Raw genomic sequence first — 19,225 nt, forward strand, 5'->3', positions numbered from 1 at the left:
CCAGGGCTTTTTTTTTCTTGGAATTATTCAAAACTACAATTGAAGGGTGTGAATGGAGTGCTGGCCACTGATGTGTGTGCTGCTGCTCTTCAGCAGGAACACTTGCTCTGGTAAGGACCTGCTCTCATCCCATAGTCTGTTCTGGCTGGAATTGTGACTGTGACAGTCCGAGTGGCACCAGCAGGATGGGGAGAGGATCTCCCTTCCCTGGCTGCTGCCTGGATGGATGCTGGTGGGCCAGAGTCAGTGCTGAAAGCTGAGCTTGTTGCTGTGCCTTTGGAGAGTGGCGATAGGTTGGGAGGACTTGGGCATCTCTCCCCAGAGCTATTGAATGAGCTCAAACTCATGGGGTTGGATTTGTAAAATCCTACTTTGTGTGTATGGAAAGTCTTTAAGGGATTCTCAGCTGTTTAAAGGTGTTCAAAGTGGAGTGTACCGTGGATTCACATGTGCCTGGCAGACTCCTCTGGAGACCTTCCTGCAAGCTCTTTCCATCTGTCCTGATGGCCATCCCCATGTTGGGGTCCTGTGGGGAGCTGGTTCCGTGAAGATACTGCTCTTCTTCCTCCTCACTGCTGTTAGCCAGCTCCTTTCACTTGGATTTGCTGTCTATGCCCTCATCTTCAAAGGAGCACAATCCTTTGTGCTGCTCTTTGTGTCTTGGGCATTGGGAAGGTCCTTCTTTGGAAAGATCAGTTCTGCTGCCCCTACATCTTCTGTGTCTCAACTCTTAAGGTTTGATTAATTGCCTTCTATTTCTGCCTGCTGGGGAGGAGCAACATGATCAAGTTGTGTTATCACACAGATTGCTCCAGGAAAAGCAGCTCCCAAGGAAGGTTCTGCTGTCTGACAGGGCCCAGGACTGAGGTGATCTGCTGGAAGGTGGCTGGTGCTCTCCACTCACCTTTGTTTCTTCTTTTCTTCTCTTCTCATGTACAGGTCTGTGTGACCAGATGTAAAGTGAAACATCCTTCTCTAGTAAAATGAAAGTATTTTGGTGTTTTATACATTAACCAGTTCTTGGAACAGTAGAACACAGTTCCTATTGTCTGTGTAAGCAAAGGAATGCAATTTCTTTACCTTTGGTGCTGAGGCGCTGGCACAGGGTGCCCAGAGAAGCTGTGGCTGCCCCATCCCTGGCAGTGTTCAAGGCCAGGTTGGACACAGGGGCTTGGAGCAACCTGCTCTAGTGGAAGGTGTCCCTGCCCGTGGCAGGGGTTGGAGCTGGATGAGCTTTAAGATCCCTTCCAACCCAAACTAGTCTGGGATTCTATTTGTCCTGCCATGCATAACCTGGCAGTTAGATAGCTTGAGCCGACTGGTAGGGCTCACCTTCCAGTAGCTCAGGATGAGTCCTGTGAGAACTTGCAGTGTTTGTAAGACCCACGTTACGCTTCAGGTTCTGCTGCTCAGTGCTCTGTGTGTTTATGAGCATTTGGGCCGTGGTGGGGCCAGCTCCAGGCTCTCAAGCAGTGAGTCTGTGGCCAGAGCCCCGCAGCTCCTGTGGGACCTGCTGTGTTGGTGTCGTTTCTTCCAGCGGGTGCGACTTGGTTGGGGCAGCAAAACGTGTAGCTTAGAACAATGCTGTTTCATTCCCAGTTTAGCTGTTCCTGTTTCCTTTTCTTCTGTCCTGCCTCTGATATGCTTCTGGGTCTGAAGATGCAGTGTTTGTCCTGCCTTATCTACTCAGCCAAGTCCTGTGAAGCTTCCCATCTGCCAGCCAGGCTGCAGCAGCAGCAGTGAAATACCTGGCCCCCTGCTAGATGCTGCTCTGTTCCCCTGGAGGGGACCTGGGAACTTTGGACCCTCAGCCCGTGGAGGCAGCTCTCTGCCAGTGCTGCTCCAGTTCTGCACCTCCCTTTTGGGTTGCACACTCTGTTTTAGGTGCAGCATCACCAGTACCATGCAGAGGGGATTTGACAGTCCTCACTGGGCTGGCCATGCTCCTCCTGGCACCGCCTTGCTTGCCTTATTCACGAGAGCATGCTGGCAACCTCTGTTGAGAAAGGCCATAATAGAACTGGTGCAGCTTTGCTGTAGGTTGGGAAATGGGGGTATTTGCTGCAGCTCTGCACGCTGCAGGTGGGTGTCTGGCAGGCTTAGATGGGGCACTAGAGGATGTGCCAACAGCCAGCTCCTCCTATCAGCAGTGCAGGTTGTGTACCTGCTCTGATGTGCTTTCACCACCCAGCTGTGATTGTCTGGCCCTTCAGGGCTGTCTCAGAAACCTCACAGAAACCAGTGTCAGTTCTTAATAGCAAAGAAAAGCCAAGTGTTTCCTTGTTGAACAGCCCCTGTGTAACACGAGTGACTCAGGTGGATGTTACGCAGTGCCACAGCAGGCATCTGGGGAAATCCCACCTGAGGCCTGAGCAAGGGCAGAGCTGCTGCCCTGCGACTGCAACAGCAGGTTCCCGTGTGCCCAGCCACCCTTTCTTCCCAGGCCGAAGGAGCACAAGCACTGAGGGGGTGTTATAATGCTGCAGAGAGGGCAGGAAACTACCTGCCCCAGCCTGGAATGACTCACACAGCAAAGTGGTCTCATCCTGCTGCCTTGCCCCGCTGCAGCCAAGGGGAAGTCTCCACTTCCAATGGCAGCAGTTGAATGAGGACTTGCTGCTGTGCTGGCTCCTGGTCCCAGGATCTGGAAGGAAATGAGAAGCTCAGAGGATGGATGTGCCAAAGGTGCTGACCCCCCTTACCAAGCTCAGACCACCTCTGCACCCCTGGCCTGGCGGGGGAGTGCCTCTGCCCTGGAGCTGCTGCAGGTAAGGCCTGTGATGCTCCGGGTGACACAGGAGCAGGACAAGCCCCTGGCCAGGACGGAGCCTCTGCTGCTCGAGGAAGGGCCTCAGGAGCTGGTGTCAAGCTCCAGGGCGCAGCCGGGGCAGGTCTGAGCCGTGTCACAAGTGCCAAGAGGGAAGTGAGTCACCTCGAGCGAGCAGCACCCTCCTTCCGCACGAGCCTCTTCCCGGGCAGAGGCACCGACGGGCTCCGGTGGCTCCGCTTGGGGAGGGGACCTGGTGCGCTGGGGGCTGCTGGGCCGGCTGCTGTGTCCCCAAGGTAAGAGGCTCCTTCCCCTTCTGCTTGCCCTCCCTCCCCGCACTCCACAGGCTCCTTCTGCGCCTCGGTGTCTCAGGACATGAGCTGGCTGCGTGTTCCCCCCGGATCTCTGTGTCACCTCAGCTCCAGGACCATCAGAGCCACCCTTGTTGTCCCCATTGGGGTGTGCTGGGAAGACGTGCTCGCTCCCTGCGCTCAGGAAGCGGGGATGAGTCAGGCTGGCACTGCCATTGCCTTTGGGGCTGTGTGGATGGGGACTGCCCTCATCTAGGTCCCATCCCACCTTCCAGGGTGACAAGAACAACTTCGGACGCTGCAGAGTGAGGTGAGGAGCCCTGCTTTAGACCTTCCTCCTGTGAGAAAGAGGAGGCAATGCTCAGAGCCTCTCCAGGAGCCCTCATCCTGCTCATGCATGGCCCCTGCCCTTGCCCTGCCCAGGCAGGTACCTTACCCCTCTGCCAGGAGGTAACTCGCTGCAGCCTGGCACAGCGGGAGCAGTGCTCTGGCCGTGGGGGCTTGGTGATGCCTTTCTCCTCCAGCAGAGCCACCGCAGCCGGGGCTGCAGCACGCAAGTGGCCCATGGGGCTCACCTTGTGCCCTGTGCGGCCCGGCTGCACTCGGGCTCCTCCTGCCAAAGCCAGCCTGGCTCCAGCGGTGCCGCTTCCTGCCGCGCTGGGCTATCCCCTGCGTCCTGTGCCCTGCCCTCGGCTGCTGCGGCACGGCGCTGCCCAGGAGGGTTCTTGGCCATTTCAACCTGCTCCGGGGCTCATTCCTGCAGTGCTGGTAATGAGGAGGGGACGTGCTGGGCTCTGAGGTGACTGCAGGGGAAAGCTGCAGGGTTTAGTTAGTGTTTCTTTCCCACAACAAGCAAAAGGAAATCGTGCAGATGGTGTGAGGTGAGCAGTGGAAACTCATAGACAGTAATGGTTAGCATCAGATCATCAGCTCCAGCTCGAAAGGATCTTCATGTCCTTTCAGAGACCCTTTCTGGCACCCAAGAACACATCCTGGTGCCTGGGACCAGCAGGGACCACGCTCACCCATGTGCTGGTCCTGCGCGCTGCATGCACCAGAGAGCTCTAAGCCTGGTGGCAGCAGCTGATGCTTTCACAAGCTCCGTGTTGGTATTTCAGCTCATCCTTGTTCACTGCTCTTGTCACTGAACAGGGGCATGCACGCCATGGAGAGCTCTCCTCCTCTAACACAGTGTGGGTTTGCTCTTGGCAGAGCAGGGGAACAGATCCCCAGGCCGGGGCGATGTGAGAGGGAGGAGAGCTGCCAGCGGGCAGTGCCTGGAGTAATGGCACCTTGGGACCTCGCAACGCAAACTGGACACGGTGCAGTTCAGGGGAGGATGACTATTCTCACCCTTTCCCTATTGCCATGGCTCTGGAAATGCAGAATCTGGGCCCTCTTCATCTCTCCATGTTTTAAATGCAACAGCTGAAAATGGAGATGAAGACGAAGGGAACTCCCTAAGCAGTAAGAGGTGGACAAGTGCAAAGTGTGGCAAGAGGCTGGTCTACACAACCCAGGGGCTGTTCTCGGCGTTTCTGTCAATCTCAGTAGCTTGAGGCCTCACTGAGCATTTGAGGCAAAGCTGGAAAATGAGTAAATTTGGGGAGCAGTGAGGAGGCACTGGGGAGCATGGACATGGTCCCAGTTAGAGGTGTCCTGACCGCAGCGGGAGTGCTTGAACTGGAAAGCAAAGCTTGTGAAAGCACTGTGAGAGCTTCCAGCCAGGAGGTGCCCTTCACCACTGACCTTGGCTTGTCTCTGCTGTTGGCTCTCTGTGTTTTACAAAGGATCCTCTTTGCTGACTGTGGGTGACGTGCGTGTGCCCTGTCCTGGCAGAGCTGAGCAGAGGAAGGATGAGGATTTCTGATGAGAGCTCCGACCCAGCCCCAAACCTCCAGGGCTTTCATTTCCTTTAAGCACTTGGCTGCAGCAAGACAGGAGCTTTGTTTGGCCGTTGCTGCAGCCTTTGCCAGCACCCCCCTTCCCTCCGTGACCTTTGTGGCTGCTCACCACAAAGGCACAAACTGGCTGCCAGCCACCCTCACCAGCATGCTTGCATGTGGGTTTGAACTGAAGTTCTCCAAAGCAGTTGGGGCACAACTGGGGCTCTGTCTGGCCCATGAAGCATCAGGGTCCTTGGTCCATCCTTACAGCAGTTGGCAGAGAAGGAGGAAGGAAGGAGGACAGCGGGTGGCAGAGGGAAGGAGACCGCTGACAGAGCAACCTCCCCATGAGCTGGGGAGATGGGGCACTGATGGTGGGGACAAGGTGGATGGCAGCAATGCTGCTCTGCCAAGACACTGACGTTGGCTTGCGTGGCCTTGCGCACCTCGAGGTGATGGGCTGTGCAGCATCAGGGCAGCCAGCACGGTGCTGGTACCCACCCTCTGTCCATGCTGGTGGCTGGATATCCCCAGCCAGGGGCAGGCAGAGCCCCAGCACTGCGCTGGGCTTCTCTGCCTGGGTCAGCTCTTCCCTGGCTCTTCTTTGAGGGTGCAGCCAGCCTTTCCCAGGAGCATTATAGAGCAATCTGCTGCGCAAACCGGGATGTCCTGCTGCTCCAGGCCCAAAACACCCAGAGGGCATGGCCACCACAGCCCTGAGCTGCTGCAGGATCACCCTTGTCCCCCACAGCAGCAGCATGGGGTGTCCAAGGGACTCGGAAGCCACCTGAGCTGAGCAGGACCCAACCTCCCCTGGCATGAGGGAGCTGCAGTGACAGCACCGTGTGATGGGAGACCCTGCGCTGCCTGCACCAGGGGCTGGCTGTGTGGAGCCAGGGACCGGGGACAGCAAGACTCTGGCTCTGTCAGGCAATGCTGGGGGGACCTGAAGGGTGAGATGAGGTTCCTGCAGTGATGCTACAGGTCTGTGTGGTGTCTCAGTGTCTGCTGAAGGTCCCTGAGACAAAAAAAGGACTTGGGATGGCTGGGTTCCTGGGTCTGTTTAGCTCCAGCACAAGTGAGAGTCTGCTAGGGAATGTCTCTGTCCATGGGATGCATGAGTTTCCTGGCACTTCCTTTCCTCGAAGTTATTAAGTGAAAGCTCCCAGCTTCTGTCATTCATCTGTTTGGAAGAAGGATGCTCAGATGTTGTGTAATCCCAGATCTAACCAGGGACACGGTCCGGATTCCTATTCTGCCTTTAGGGGAATAACCCAACTTTGCCCTCTTCCAGGAACACAAGAAGCAGAGATCCTTTGAGGAAGCAGCTTTAAGGGCTTTCCAGATCTTTGCTGCGGTTAATTGCCTTTCCTCTACGGCCTATTTTATTTCACATTTCCTTTGAGCTGATGTCACCCGTTTCCTCTTCTCTAGTGACTCTGCAGTCATGCTGCAGTTGCTCCCATTCCAGTGTCCTGTTCTTGAGAGCTGCCTGCGTGGAGACCTTCCAGCCCCAGGTCAGAGAAAATAATGCTTGGAAGAAGACTGCGCATCCTCAGTAAAACACCCATCACTGCTCTCCTGAAGCTGAAGATGGAGATATTGTGCTGAATCCTTTCGACTCTGGTAAGCAGAAAACATACTTTATTAGTATTACTCCTCTTGGAATATACTTTTGCTGATGGTATAGCTCATGTTAGTGTGGGTTTTGCACCCCGCAGCCATGAGCTGGTAAATCCCTATTGGGAGAGCGTGGCCCAGGGTGCAGACTGGGAGCAGAACCTGGAACCTGTAGTTCTGCATAGAGCAGAGTTGATGATATAAACCACTTGGGATTAAGAGCTGGTGTACTGGTATACTGGTGTGCTAGTGTACTGGTGTACTGGTAGTGGCTTGGGCTTGGGCTTGGCTTGGGTTTGGGCTTGAGTTTCCAAGGCTGTGGGTAATGCAGCACTGGCTGCTGCAGCAGAGCACAGGACCCCAACCCACCACTGCCCCTCTCCTCCCTTCTGCTGGCATGGAGAATATTGACCTGCTTTATGCAAAGGGGAACCGCTTCAACAGGAGAGGCTGAGTGCGATCCCCCCAGACCATATTCCAGCATCTAGGGCTTAGGACAGCTCACAAGTACATGGGACATGTGAGCTTGAGTTCCTCCGACTGAAGAGGGAAGTGGGAGTTGAGTACATTTAGTGGGGAATGGTGCCACGCTCTCTTCTAGCTGTGCTTTGTACAATATCTGGCTTGATGAGCGAGAAGGGAAAAACAACTCTCCTGTGATTCCCTGGAGGACCTTGGCATTGGCACTGCGCAGCCTGCTGATGCACATCTGATGAGCTCTACCAAGTGCTGTTGTGGCCAGGAGACACCACGGCCATCTCCCACAGCCCACCTTTGCCAGAGATTTCTAGCAGACTTACCAACATAGAGCACGTCCTTGCATTCATCTCGCCCCAGAGCTCAAACCCACCTTCAGTGCAGGGCTTTGCAGGTTCCCTCTCCATCCCACAGTGCATCAAACACAGAGCTCCCCATTAGTTTCTCCTACCCTGCACAGCCTCACCCCGTCCCTGAATGTCTGCAGCTGGTAGGTGCCCTCCTGAGCTGAGAGATGCAAAACCCTTCCAACTGATATATGTCCTTACCTGAGATGGTCCCTCAACGGGTGGGAGAGTTGGGCTTGGACACCAACGTTTATTTAAGGCCATGTTGTGACAATGACCACTTTTCATACACAGATGAGGGTGTGGAAACAGATCCATGAGATGACCAGCAGGACTTGCCTTGGGTCCTGCAGGAATCAAAGACAGAGCAGGGAATGGAGATGGTCCCCTGCCTCCTCTGGGACCTCTCCTCAGTGATGTGAGACACCTCAGACCCCGAGGTGTCATGGCCCAGAGCATCCTCACCTCCTGAGTACCACCCCCAATTGGCTACTGCCCTCTAGAGAGCTCAGCAAGGTGGCAGAGATCAAGGTGGAAGAGGACAGACACATCTGTCCCCTGGCCAACTACTTGTTAATTCACATGGAACATGGCTGACAGATTAAAGACACTCAAACCCCAGTGCTGCCTGTGAAGGCCCAAGGACAAGTTGTGGGTATCCTGACTTGTTCTTAGGGGACCTGTGAGGGTTGAGGAGGGATGGGCTTGGCAAGATGACTCTTGCCTTCCTCTCCTAACAACTAGAAAGAGACAGTGAGGGGTTTGCAGAGTTTGCTGAAGAAAGGAAGAGCTTTCCTGAGCTAGAGCTGACTTCCCCATCTGCAATAGGAAGTTGCAAATGAGGAACCAACCACACATGGGCACAGAGAAAGAGACTCAGCCCAGGGAGGGTGAGATGGGGGCTCAGGCCGCTATCTGCTGCTGGGGAAGATGCAGAGAGCTTTGAGGCAGGATGGTGCCTTCTCAGGAGGCAGCAAGTCTTTGGGGGGAAATGCCATGGAGCTGGCAGACCCGAGGCAAGCACATTACAATGTGCAGCATGCCATTCCCATCGGAATTCACACAAGAAGATTGGTCTTCGTGACTGCTGTGCAGCTGACTCACTCTCAAGGAAAACCATGCTCTGTAAACGAGGTTAAACCCCAGCATGTTCATTGTCAATGAGCAATCTGGTGTCCTCACTGGTGGCTCTCAAACTGCTTTACCTGCACTAGTCAGTGCCTTCCCATGAAGGAAGAGGGAGACAAAAATAAGCTGATCTGCAGGGTTGTGCCGTGGAGAGGTGAACCCATCAGACAGGGAGTTGGCACCAGGGCCGAGAGCAGGTGTGTACATCTCCTGGATGGCAAAAGCAGCAGCTTGAACTATACAAGAGATTAGACCAAATCCATGTAAATCTGAGCCAAGAATACGTACAGGATTGGTGATGCAGGAATTTGGTATGTCCAAATTCAGGCAAGATTGGAAAAAATGCTAACTGAGGTGAGGATGTCTCTTTAGGGACAGTGTTTGTCAGCAGCCTCACCAGTGACACAGAAACTGCTGCTGCTGACACTTGCATTTGATGCAGAAACGGGGAGAAGGGAGACAAATCGGTTTGATGGCAACTTGAAATCAAAATGATGGCATGATAGATAACTGCCAGGATTTTAAGAGAGAGAAACTGCAGGAAAAATCAGCAACGTAGCACAAAACATCACTCTTTAGGATTAGTAACTCATCTTGTATATCACTCACTGAGTGAAAAAATTGAGAGGTCTGGTAGCCTGTGAAGTGAATGTGAGATCATAGAGTCATAGAATCAGACTGGTTTGGGTTGAAGGGAGCTTAAAGCTCATCCAGTTCTTCCAACCCCCTGCCACGGGCAGGGACACCTTCCACTAGAGCAGGTTGCTCCAAGCCCCTGTGTCCAACCTGGCCTTGAACACTGCCAGGGATGGGGCAGCCACAGCTTCTCTGGGCACCCTGTGCCAGCGCCTCAGCACCCTCACAGGGAAGAGCTTCTGCCCAAGAGCTCATCTCAATCTCCCCTCTGGCAGGTTAAAGCCATTCCCCTTGTCCTGTCCCTACAGGCCCTCGTCCAAAGCCCCTCTCCAGGTTTCTTCGAGGCCCCCTTCAGGTGCTTGCAACTAACAAAGTACAAGCATAAGCAGGAAAATGTCAGAAAACAATAGGGAGCGACTCTGGAAATGGCACTAACGGGACATTTGTACCAGATACTGTTTCACTTCTGGAATTTCTAGGTTAAAATAAACGTAGGCAAGTTAGAAAGCATCAGGAACCACAGGGGGGAAACAGGACCTAGAAAACCTGTTTGCTTATAGTCAAAGATTAAGAAGCTTCAGGCGGAGCAGACTAACATGATTTAAATGATTTTATCTAAGAACCCTCAAGCAGAAAAGTCTTTTGAGGTTAGAGATGAGAGACCTGTGATCCTCACTGCAGCAAACAACGCTGGATGAAGACAAAAGTTCTCCTGTGTTCTGTTGTGTGTCCTGTCACACAAGCAGAACTCCTGTGGTCACAGAGAGCTCAAAATGAAAGGTGGGTTTTGGCCCAGCAATGGCACCTATGAACTCATTTTAAGCTTTATATTTTTAGGTTAGAAGAAAAGCTACCGCAGGAAATTTTACTTCAAACGTGCCCACTCAGCACCACGATGTCTGGAAAGGATAAAGGCAGTGCTGAAGGTAGTGCTGATTCCTACATTTCCTGTCACATCGACTCAGAGTTTCGCTACAACCTCTTCACTGTTTTCTACAGCATCGTTTTCATTCTGGGCTTTGCTGCCAACTGCTATGTGCTCTGGATTTTCAGCCGGATTTACCCCACCAAGAAACTCAATGAGATCAAGATCTTCATGGTGAACCTGACAGTAGCTGACCTGCTCTTCTTGGTTACGATGCCAATGTGGATTGTTTACTATCACCACCACGGAGACTGGATCATGCCCGAGTTCCTGTGTAACGTGGCTGGCACTTTATTTTTTGTGAACACCTACTCTTCTGTTGCCTTCCTGATGGTCATCACATACAACCGTTACCAAGCTGTGACTAATCCCATTAAAGCTGCTCAGTTTACCACCCAGAGAAGGGGGATCTACTTAGCAGCAGCCATCTGGATTATAATCGTGGGCAGCTCCTTGTATTACCTTTTTGACAATAATACTAACCAGGAGGAGATCAATTCTAGGAATTTCACGCGGTGCTTTGAGCGCTATGACTCTTCTGGCAGCGTTTCAGCTGTTCTCGCCATCCATGTCATCATCTGCATCCTCTTCTATATCATTTTCATCTTTATACTAGGCTGGAACATCATCATTATCAGGACTCTGTTCTCCAAACCAACGCAGCCACGGAAGAGTGCTCATGTCAAGCAAAGGGCACTCTGGATGGTTTGCACAGTGCTGGCTGTGTTCATCATAAGCTTTGTACCTCATCACCTGGTGCATCTGCCCTGGACCCTGACTGTGCTGGAGCAGTGGAAGAGGGAAAACTGCCAGTTGCGCCAACAACTCAATGATGCTCACCAGGTGACTTTGTGCCTCTTGAGTACAAACTGTGTGTTGGACCCTATCATCTACTGCTTCCTCACCAAGAAGTTCCAAAAGCATCTTTCAGAAAACCTGAAAAGCATGAAAGGGAGTCGCAAGTGCTCCAGGCAAACCACAGACACAGTGATTGAGGGCACCATTCACCAGGAGGATGCCATTAGGATCTAGTTCAGCCCTGTTCCGATTGCAGATTGAGGTGTGTCCATCTTTTCTCAAGGAGAGGCACTGAGGGACACAGCAGAGGACCAGGATATTACACTTTCCTTTTCCCATTAGACAGAAGAATGGACGCTCATTTCTTCTATCACATGCAACTGGCAGAACTGGAGCCTGTAGCAGTCTGGCAGAAAAGCACCTTCTGTCTGGGCTGATGTTCTCATGGGCACCGAGAACAGTTCAGAGGATCTGCTTTTACGTGAAAGAAATGTGCCACCAGGTCTGTGCACTGTGCAGCTAGCAGCTGAGTGCACCGAAATTCCCCACTGTGTCAGCCCCCACAGCACTGCCTGTTGTCTGCCCTGGCTTCTTGTATAACAGTGGAACTGGCAAACCAGTGGCCTCTTGCACTCAGCTTAGTAACTTTGGGCTGACTGCATGTGCCTGTGGAAATCCAGTCTCGCTTTGGAGGCTCCAGATAACAGAGGATTATTGTCAGCATGGGCATTATGATAAGAAGAAGAACAGCTTAAAATGCTTCAGTATCTTTGTTCTTGTTTATTTCGATTAGGGCTGTAGCAAGCAACTGTGCGTTATTCCTTGCCCCAGTCTTTCTATTTCTGCTATGACGAAATGAAGCTGAGTAGTTCTTAATGTGCTACTACAAGTGAAGTACCAGGTCAGGTCATGGCTACTTTCTGAGTAAATCAGAGCAGTGCAATGATACAGCACACTTGACACACACATAACTCACGCACTCTGACAAGACTGGAGACCCCTCGCCCAGGGCTGGCTGCAGTCAGTTGGGGCAAAGTGGTTTTCTGAGGGTGCTGAGTTCAGTCACCAATCATGAGACACTTCAGGTTCCTTATCTGACCCAAATTGCTCAACCCAGCACAGGAAATTGGGCAAGGAGGGGAACTTACTTGTTTTCACAACAGTTTTTGGTTCCCTAAACTACAGCAAAGAGTTTATTTGATGACAGGAAAAGTGTATCTATCTGACCTGCAATACTGATTAATCATGTGCAAGGTGAGCAGCCTTCCCACACACACCAGAGAATGTGAGATAAGCGCCGGTCTTTCCAAAGATAGGACTAACATTTGTATCAGACCTTGCTTACATTCAGTGGAGATGTGAGTCCTTCAGATGCATCTCCTGAAGATCCTCAGGCAGCTTATGCTTACCTGTGCAAACAGACAAAAGAACTGAGATGTTTCTTTCTCTAATGCCATCTGCCAGGGCCAGCCAGGCACTCCAGACCCAGTGCCAGGCTGAGAAAAGTATCCAACCACATTGAGAACACATTTCCCTCCTGGCCCTGGACTCTGCTCCAGTAAAGGCCACCCATAAAGATCCCCCGCTGGCACCTCTTAGCAGAGAGAGAATTGCCTGACCATGTCCCTGAGCCATGTGCAAAGCTTTGCTCTGCATCTGCAGTCATCCGAGCCACAGCACACAGCAAGGGGAATGACTCCTGTAATTCAAAAGCCTAATTCCTGCTTGCTGGGGGAATCTGCCTCCGTGTTTCTGCCCTCCCCGGATAGCACGTTCTGGCTGGGGAGGGGAGCTCCTGTAGTGGCAGAGGTGGAGCTTTGGAGCGTTCCTCTCCTCCCCTTGCCACCCGGTGAGGCAGCCGAGCGTGCCTGCTTCACAGCCCCCAAAGCACTGAACAGATGGAGTCTGGCAGCTCTTAGAGGAAATAGAAAGGGATTTTACGTGGAGATCTGGTAAATACGTGATCTTCTATTGATTCCTGGAAAGCTTGCAACAGAGCTTACCGTTTAGGCTACTTATTGTGGGTAAATAACATGCTTCCCTCCCCAGAAAACACCTGTGAGGCCAGCGTGAGCTCAGAGAACAAATATAAACTTGTATCTGAGGAAAAGAGTAAGTGGAGGAAAAAGCCCTGAGGCCACTTCAGGAGATGTGCAGTAATGCGTTTCTAAAAACCAGTCTCAGCTTCTGCTTCTGTTCCTGGAATTCCTTTCGGTTTTACCGCAGTGTTGCATTACTCTGCTTTACTTCGCAATAAAATGGATCCTCAGAAGTTCTTTTAAATAAAGTGTGTTCCTCAAGTGTTTTGTCCTTTAGCTTCTCATCTTTCTGCATGTATACTCAAGGGAAAAGCCTTGGTACCACGCTGCATCCCCAGAGCGTGAGCAGCACGTAAAGGGAGGGTGCTCTGGGGAGACCCCCCCTGCAGTCCTGATCCAGCTCTGGGGCAACAGCACAAGAGGCATGTGGAGCTGCTGGAGCGAGGCCAGAGGAGGCCCCGGAGCTGCTGCGAGGGCTGGAGCAGCTCTGCTCTGGAGCCAGGCTGAGAGAGCTGGGCTGGGGCAGCCTGGAGAAGAGAAGGCTCCTGAAGGGGAGACCTTAGAGCAGCTCCAGTGCCTAAAGGGGCTCCAGGAAACCTGGAGAGGGGCTTTGGACAAGGGCCTGTAGGGACAGGACAAGGGGAATGGCTTTAACCTGCCAGAGGGGAGATTGAGATGAGCTCTGAGGCAGAAGCTCTTCCCTGTGAGGGTGCTGAGGCGCTGGCACAGGGTGCCCAGAGAAGCTGTGGCTGCCCCATCCCTGGCAGTGTTCAAGGCCAGGTTGGACACAGGGGCTTGGAGCAACCTGCTCTAGTGGAAGGTGTCTCTGCCCATGGCAGGGGCTGGAACTGGATGAGCTTTAAGGTCCCTTCCAACCCAAACGAGTCTGTGATTCCATGAAAATTACCGTGTGGACTCTTGAAACTAACAGCTCGGTAAGTTTTAACCTGCTATAAGAGGAAAAGCGAGGAAACAACATTTCTTAGAGCTCCACAAACCCACCGGATAAACCCCGAAGCTCCCTGACCGCACACACGGGTCATTTCCAGAGCCCTCCCTGCCTGCTTTAAGCGCCCCCGACAGCAATGAGGCAGCAAAGCGGAGACATGACCCTACAGACATGACAAGCAACGACCCCAGCGCGGAGCCGAGCTCAGCAGCGCCCGCCTCAGCGGCTGCCCGGGTCGTCACTTCCGCGGCCGGGCGCTGCTTCCGGGCGGCGCTGTGGGGAGGGAGGAGCTGCCATGTCCGCTGAGGGACGCGCTGCCGGGCCCGGCGCCGGAGCCGCCTCTCGGTAAGAGCCCGCCCCGAGCGCGGTTCGGTCCCCGTGGTCGACGAGCTGGGGCCCGCGGGCCGCCAGCGGCCCGCTGGCCCCAGCTCGTCGGCCACGGGGGCTGCGGGGACCACGCGTGTGCGCTCCCGCCCGCGGGCCTGAGGAGGCGGCGAGGGCGCTGCGGGTCGGAGCCGCGCTTCCCCCACACCTCCCGGCGGTGCTGGTGCCTCAGCCGCAGCCCCCTTAGCAGAAAGAGCCCCCTTAGCGTAGCTGCGGTGATGAGGAGAGGCTTGTGCCGGGTAACCGGCGATAAAGACCTTGATGGGGTGTCGGGAGCCTCAGCACAGGCAGCCCCGCTCAAACCACGCAGGAAGGCACTTAAACATCTGCAGTGGTTAGTGTGGTGTAGGTCTGGTCGCTCATGTGGAGCTTGTGCAGACAAGCCCAAGAGGATGTGTTTGGGCTGGGTAGGGTCGCGACCAGTTGGGCTTCACAAGCTGTGTTGGACTCAGCTCAGCTCTGCTGGATGTTCCTGGTTCTGGGAATGCTGTGCAGAGCTGCTGAAGGTTTATGTGGAGCCAGCTCAAGCACAGTGTGGCTTATTAGTTTGGTTTCTGCTCTGCATGGTGTGGCTAAGTTGTTTCCAGACTGGAGCTAGTTCTTGGTGTAACATAGCTGTGGTGATTCATAGAATCACAGCATGGGTGGAAAAGACCTTAAGATCATTCAGTCCCAACCCCCTGCCATGGCCAGGGACACCTCCCACTAGATCATGTCACCCAAGGCTCTGTCCAGCCTGGCTTTGGATGGAGCATTCACCCCTGGCAGTGTTCAAGGAGATGAACATTCATTCAGATGGAGCATTGTACAAAAAAGTCTTAGTGGACTTTGCTTTCAGTATGGAGCTAAGCTCTACTTCTGCTGTGAGGCACTTAGTCTGTAGTGTAGTAACTTCCAGCTGGTAATTAAAAGTCAACTATACTGATTAAGATAAGGTTTTTGCAATTATCGTTATCTGCCTGTGTTGTGTGGTTTCCTTCAGCTTTGTCTGTTGCAGATTATCTTAAGTTCATGATACTGAATAAGATTTGTTGAGAATCACTGCAATTCAAATGCCTCAAGTCACTGTTTTTGTAATAAGCTACTTTTAAAAGTGCATATAAAGATAGTGGCTTCCTGCAAAACTGCTGACCTCTGAGGCTGTACCTGACATGATTGGGGGTTTTTCTTATCCCCTCATGGTGTGATACTTCTTACTTGTGCAGTTCTGCAATCCCGTTTTTGCCAGGCAAGCAGCAATACGCAGGCACTGTCTGTGCCCAGCAGTGAGCAGAGGTGAAGCTCTCACCGTTTACAAGCCATTTGGATTGCTCTACAGAGTCTTCCTGCAGTGTTTGCCTCCCCCTTGGCTCTTCCATGCAACCCCAGCAACAGTTACGGCACCTCAGTAACTGTATTGGGTTGTGCAACAAACTGGATTGAAAACCTGTCACTTGCCCATCACAGATGTGTGCAATAGCTGTAATAATTCCTGAGTAATTGGTGACTTGGGAAGGGCTTACATCTTCTCAGGACTTTGCGCTTTAAATGTCCAGATGTTGAATGAGTTTGGGATTGGATATCTTGGCGTACACTTTATTAAATGGGTTTCCATGTTTTGTGTTAATGGGTTGGAGTTCCTCTACATCCGATAAATGTATGATTTCCTAATCATGTACTAAAGGGTAGTTCTATATGATTAAACATAAACTGGATAAAATGTACTGAAATGTTTCAATTGAATGAAAAGCCTGGCAAGTGTGTTCCCCTGTGCAAGTCATGGTATGCCTGAAGATTCAAGGCTTAAAGCAGATGATGAGTTGAGACCCACCTGCAGGAACTGTCCTCACATCCCAGGAGCTTCCTTCTGGGTCTTGAAATTCGTGTTGTTTGTGTTTGGATACTGACAGTGCTGTTTCCCTGAGAGTCCCCAGCTGGAACACAACATAATGTATATGGCAGCTCTAAACCTTGGGGGATGGTTCATATTTCTGTAACTGTCATACCACCATATGTAAATCCGTTTTGAAGATCTTACAGATCAGTCTCATACTAATGTCTTTTCTGTGACAGTTTTTTTCCTATTTTATTTGAGAGAGTTTAAGAAAATCTTCATTAAACGTGATTGATTTTTAAGATGACCAGGATAGGAAAATGCATATTCAGGACCGGGATCATTTGAAAAAGTAGGTGATTATTCTTCAGAGCTGAAGTAAGAGTAGCAGCTGTCCTCAAAACCATGCGGAGGTATTCTCAGTCACCAGTGTCCTACCACAGTTTCCCCGTGCTGCTTTCTTGGTAAAGGCACCATTGTTCTCACCTACCTATTGGGGAAAATACTGTCACAGAAAACAACCCCGATGGTTCAAGGCTTTGAAGTTTAACATAGAAGTCTGGTCCCATTTACAATCTGATGTTTTCTTCAATGCCTTTAGAATAGCTCTTGAGATTTCAGAAGCTGTTGCCTTGATTTTATTATGTACTTAGGCCCTCATTTCCTGTCCATCCAGAACTTGTGGGGTGTAGGGAGGGGAGCTGGCCTTTCTACAAGAAGAAGGGACTCGGAGACAACTTTTTTCTTCATTATCTTGAAGTATCATCTTGGTATTCTGGAGAACTACAAAGACACGCGAGGTTTGATGCTTTCCTAGTGTAGCGTTTTGTCTTTTGTCAGCTCTCCTGCCAAGCCTGCTGCTATGTTGACCTTTCTGGATATGAGGAAAAATGAATTCTTCTGGCTTAAAGGAAAAGGAGTTACAAAATACTCACTTTTGCCTGACCTGAAGAAAGCAAAAAAAGTCCCCATGAATCAATGGTACCACTGCTCTTCTGCTCTCAGCTTTTCCAAATAAGATAGCAAAAGTAGTTCAGCAGTTCTGTGAAATGTTGACCTGTGCAGTGGCTTTCCAGGACCTAAAGAATTCAACTTTATATTGAAGAAAAACCAGCACCAAGTTGTTGAAGAAGTTTCTCTAATCTCTGAGTGAAATGACCTTTTTGTGTGGATGCTGTTCTAAAAAGCACACGTAACTGGTCTTTACTGAGAGTGTTCTTGCTGAACTGCCACCAGAATCCAGTGTGTGTCATGCAGCTCCTTTTTACAGTTGATGGTAAAGCCTGAAGCAAGGAGGACATTGGATACCTCCACCTTTCCAGTGTCCTTAGCCAGTTTATCACCTGCCATAGAATCCCAGACTGGTTTGTGTTGGAAGGAACCTTAAAACCAAGTTCTTGTGGCAGGACATGAGCTGACCTGGGTGGCTGTGGAAGGTTCAGAGAGGGACTGGACAGTGGGGAACAGGTCTGCGAGCGGGCTCTGGAGGATGAGCAGAGATGTGGCTCCTGGGGGGTGTGCTGGGGGGGGTGGTGACCAGGCTCCCATGCTCCTCACTAGTGGCTCCTGCTGGGGGGACTATTTATCTGCCCCAGTGCTCCCCGTTGCCTCTGCCAGCAGGACTGGTGCGGTGTGAAGCAAATGGTATAGTCAATCCCCTTGATGAAAAGCAGTGGCTGTTACCGAGCAGCTGAGCATCAAACACCATCATTTAAACTGGGTTTTAACCCCACTAAAATATCTCAAGTATCCAGTACTTTATTCTTTAATTTTTCGAGCAGGTTACTCTAGCAACTGTTGTTGCTAAGACACAAATAGCTACAGATGTGCTCAGACCTGATGGCACTGTGATAAATACCATGGCTCCTCTAATGCAAAATAACAAAAGAAAGAAGTAAATTTGCTGGAGTCTCAACCTTTTTAATAAAATCCTGGTAGAGGTTGAGAAACTGAAGCAGTTTCTCTAATAGCACTATGAATTAATTTCCTGGTGGTAGTTACATGACTTTTTGATATGTATTTAGGGTGCTGAGGCGCTGGCACAGGGTGCCCAGAGAAGCTGTGGCTGCCCCATCCCTGGCAGTGTTCAAGGCCAGGTTGGACACAGGGGCTTGGAGCAACCTGCTCTAGTGGAAGGTGTCCCTGCCCGTGGCAGGGGGTTGGGACTGAGCTTAAGCTCCTTTCCAACCCAAACCATTCTATGATTAGTGAAACCTTTTATTGAAAATAAAGTTTAGAGCTGCACTATGCAAATAACTCATTTTTTGGTGGTTAATGTGATGCGGATTTGCTGTCTGACCAATAGAGGATTAAAAATTTCAGCCTGTTCTTCAGGAACTTTCCGAATCTGTTTGAATGTGTCTGAAGTGGCTTCTAGAAATGAAAGGCAGTGTGTTCTGCTGCTGGACAGTTTGTTTTAAAAGGCTTTTAAGACAAACAGCATGTTTTTTTGCCCTCCAGAGCTGAAGCTCCAGAGATTTGCTGCTCATTTATCAGTTACCTGAAACACAAAGATGTGTGTGAGCCATGAGATACCCAGTGTCTTATCAGCTGGACAAAGATCCGTTAAGTCTCACTGCAAGTTGAATCCTCATGAGCAGGGGAGGTGATGTAATCTCAGGTTAGGTATAAGGCAGAAGTTCTTCCCTGTGAGGGTGCTGAGGTGCTGGCACAGGGTGCCCAGAGAAGCTGTGGCTGCCCCATCCCTGGCAGTGTTCAAGGCCAGGTTGGACACAGGGGCTTGGAGCAACCTGCTCTAGTGGAAGGTGTCCCTGCCCGTGGCAGGGGGTTGGAACTGGATGAGCTTTAAGGTCAAACCAGTCTGGGATTCTATGATGAAGTTTTCTACTGCCATTTGCATAAATTCCTGTGACCTGTTTTGTAGCTAAAAGGTTAATGGCAGTTTTGGGTTCTTGTGCCATGTTAGCTCTAGCTAGAAGAAATTGCTGACTTCTTTCTGGGCTCAGTGGGAGTTGTTTTTCTCAAGTATGAAGTTGTTATTTCCAGATCTTCCTTTTGTGCAAACAGTTCTTTTCCCCATTAAAAAGTTCCCTGCTGTGATTCAAAATCCAATTGAAAAAGGATTGTGTAAGGACTGGGCAGCCAGTGTGTGGTCTGTGTGTAGGGACTGCCCAGAGCCCTAATG

General features: G+C 51.4%; 2 protein-coding genes across 8 annotated transcripts in view; both read left to right on the top strand.

Annotated features, from left to right (window-relative positions):
- The first annotated feature begins 2,785 nt into the window (after nucleotides 1-2,785).
- PTAFR (platelet activating factor receptor) lies at nucleotides 2,786-13,195 on the top strand. 2 transcript variants are annotated; one of them, XM_030503734.1, is made up of 3 exons: nucleotides 2,786-3,063; nucleotides 6,399-6,590; nucleotides 10,010-13,195. In XM_030503734.1, exon 3 carries the CDS (start codon nucleotides 10,068-10,070, stop codon nucleotides 11,127-11,129), a length of 1,062 nt encoding a protein of 353 aa, XP_030359594.1. In that variant the 5' UTR covers nucleotides 2,786-3,063; nucleotides 6,399-6,590; nucleotides 10,010-10,067; the 3' UTR covers nucleotides 11,130-13,195. The 2 variants fall into 2 exon arrangements, with proteins under 2 accessions (XP_030359594.1, XP_030359595.1); XM_030503735.1 differs by lacking the exon at nucleotides 2,786-3,063 and adding an exon at nucleotides 4,408-4,732.
- A 947-nt stretch (nucleotides 13,196-14,142) lies between these two features.
- The window catches only part of EYA3 (EYA transcriptional coactivator and phosphatase 3), a 35,826-nt gene continuing 30,743 nt past the window's right edge, over nucleotides 14,143-19,225 (top strand). For all 6 annotated transcript variants that reach the window (XR_003994127.1, XR_003994126.1, XM_030504178.1 and 3 more), the window contains exon 1: nucleotides 14,143-14,228. The gene's annotated coding sequence lies outside the window, so the exon portion shown is untranslated. The remainder of the gene's footprint in view (nucleotides 14,229-19,225) is intronic.

Source organism: Strigops habroptila, chromosome 12, assembly GCF_004027225.2.
Source record: "Strigops habroptila isolate Jane chromosome 12, bStrHab1.2.pri, whole genome shotgun sequence".
Lineage (NCBI taxonomy): Eukaryota > Metazoa > Chordata > Aves > Psittaciformes > Psittacidae > Strigops > Strigops habroptila.

Excerpts from the sequence above, each read along its gene's own strand:
- PTAFR (XM_030503734.1), top strand. The coding sequence starts at position 10,068 with ATGTCTGGAAAGGATAAAGGCAGTGCTGAAGGTAGTGCTGATTCCTAC.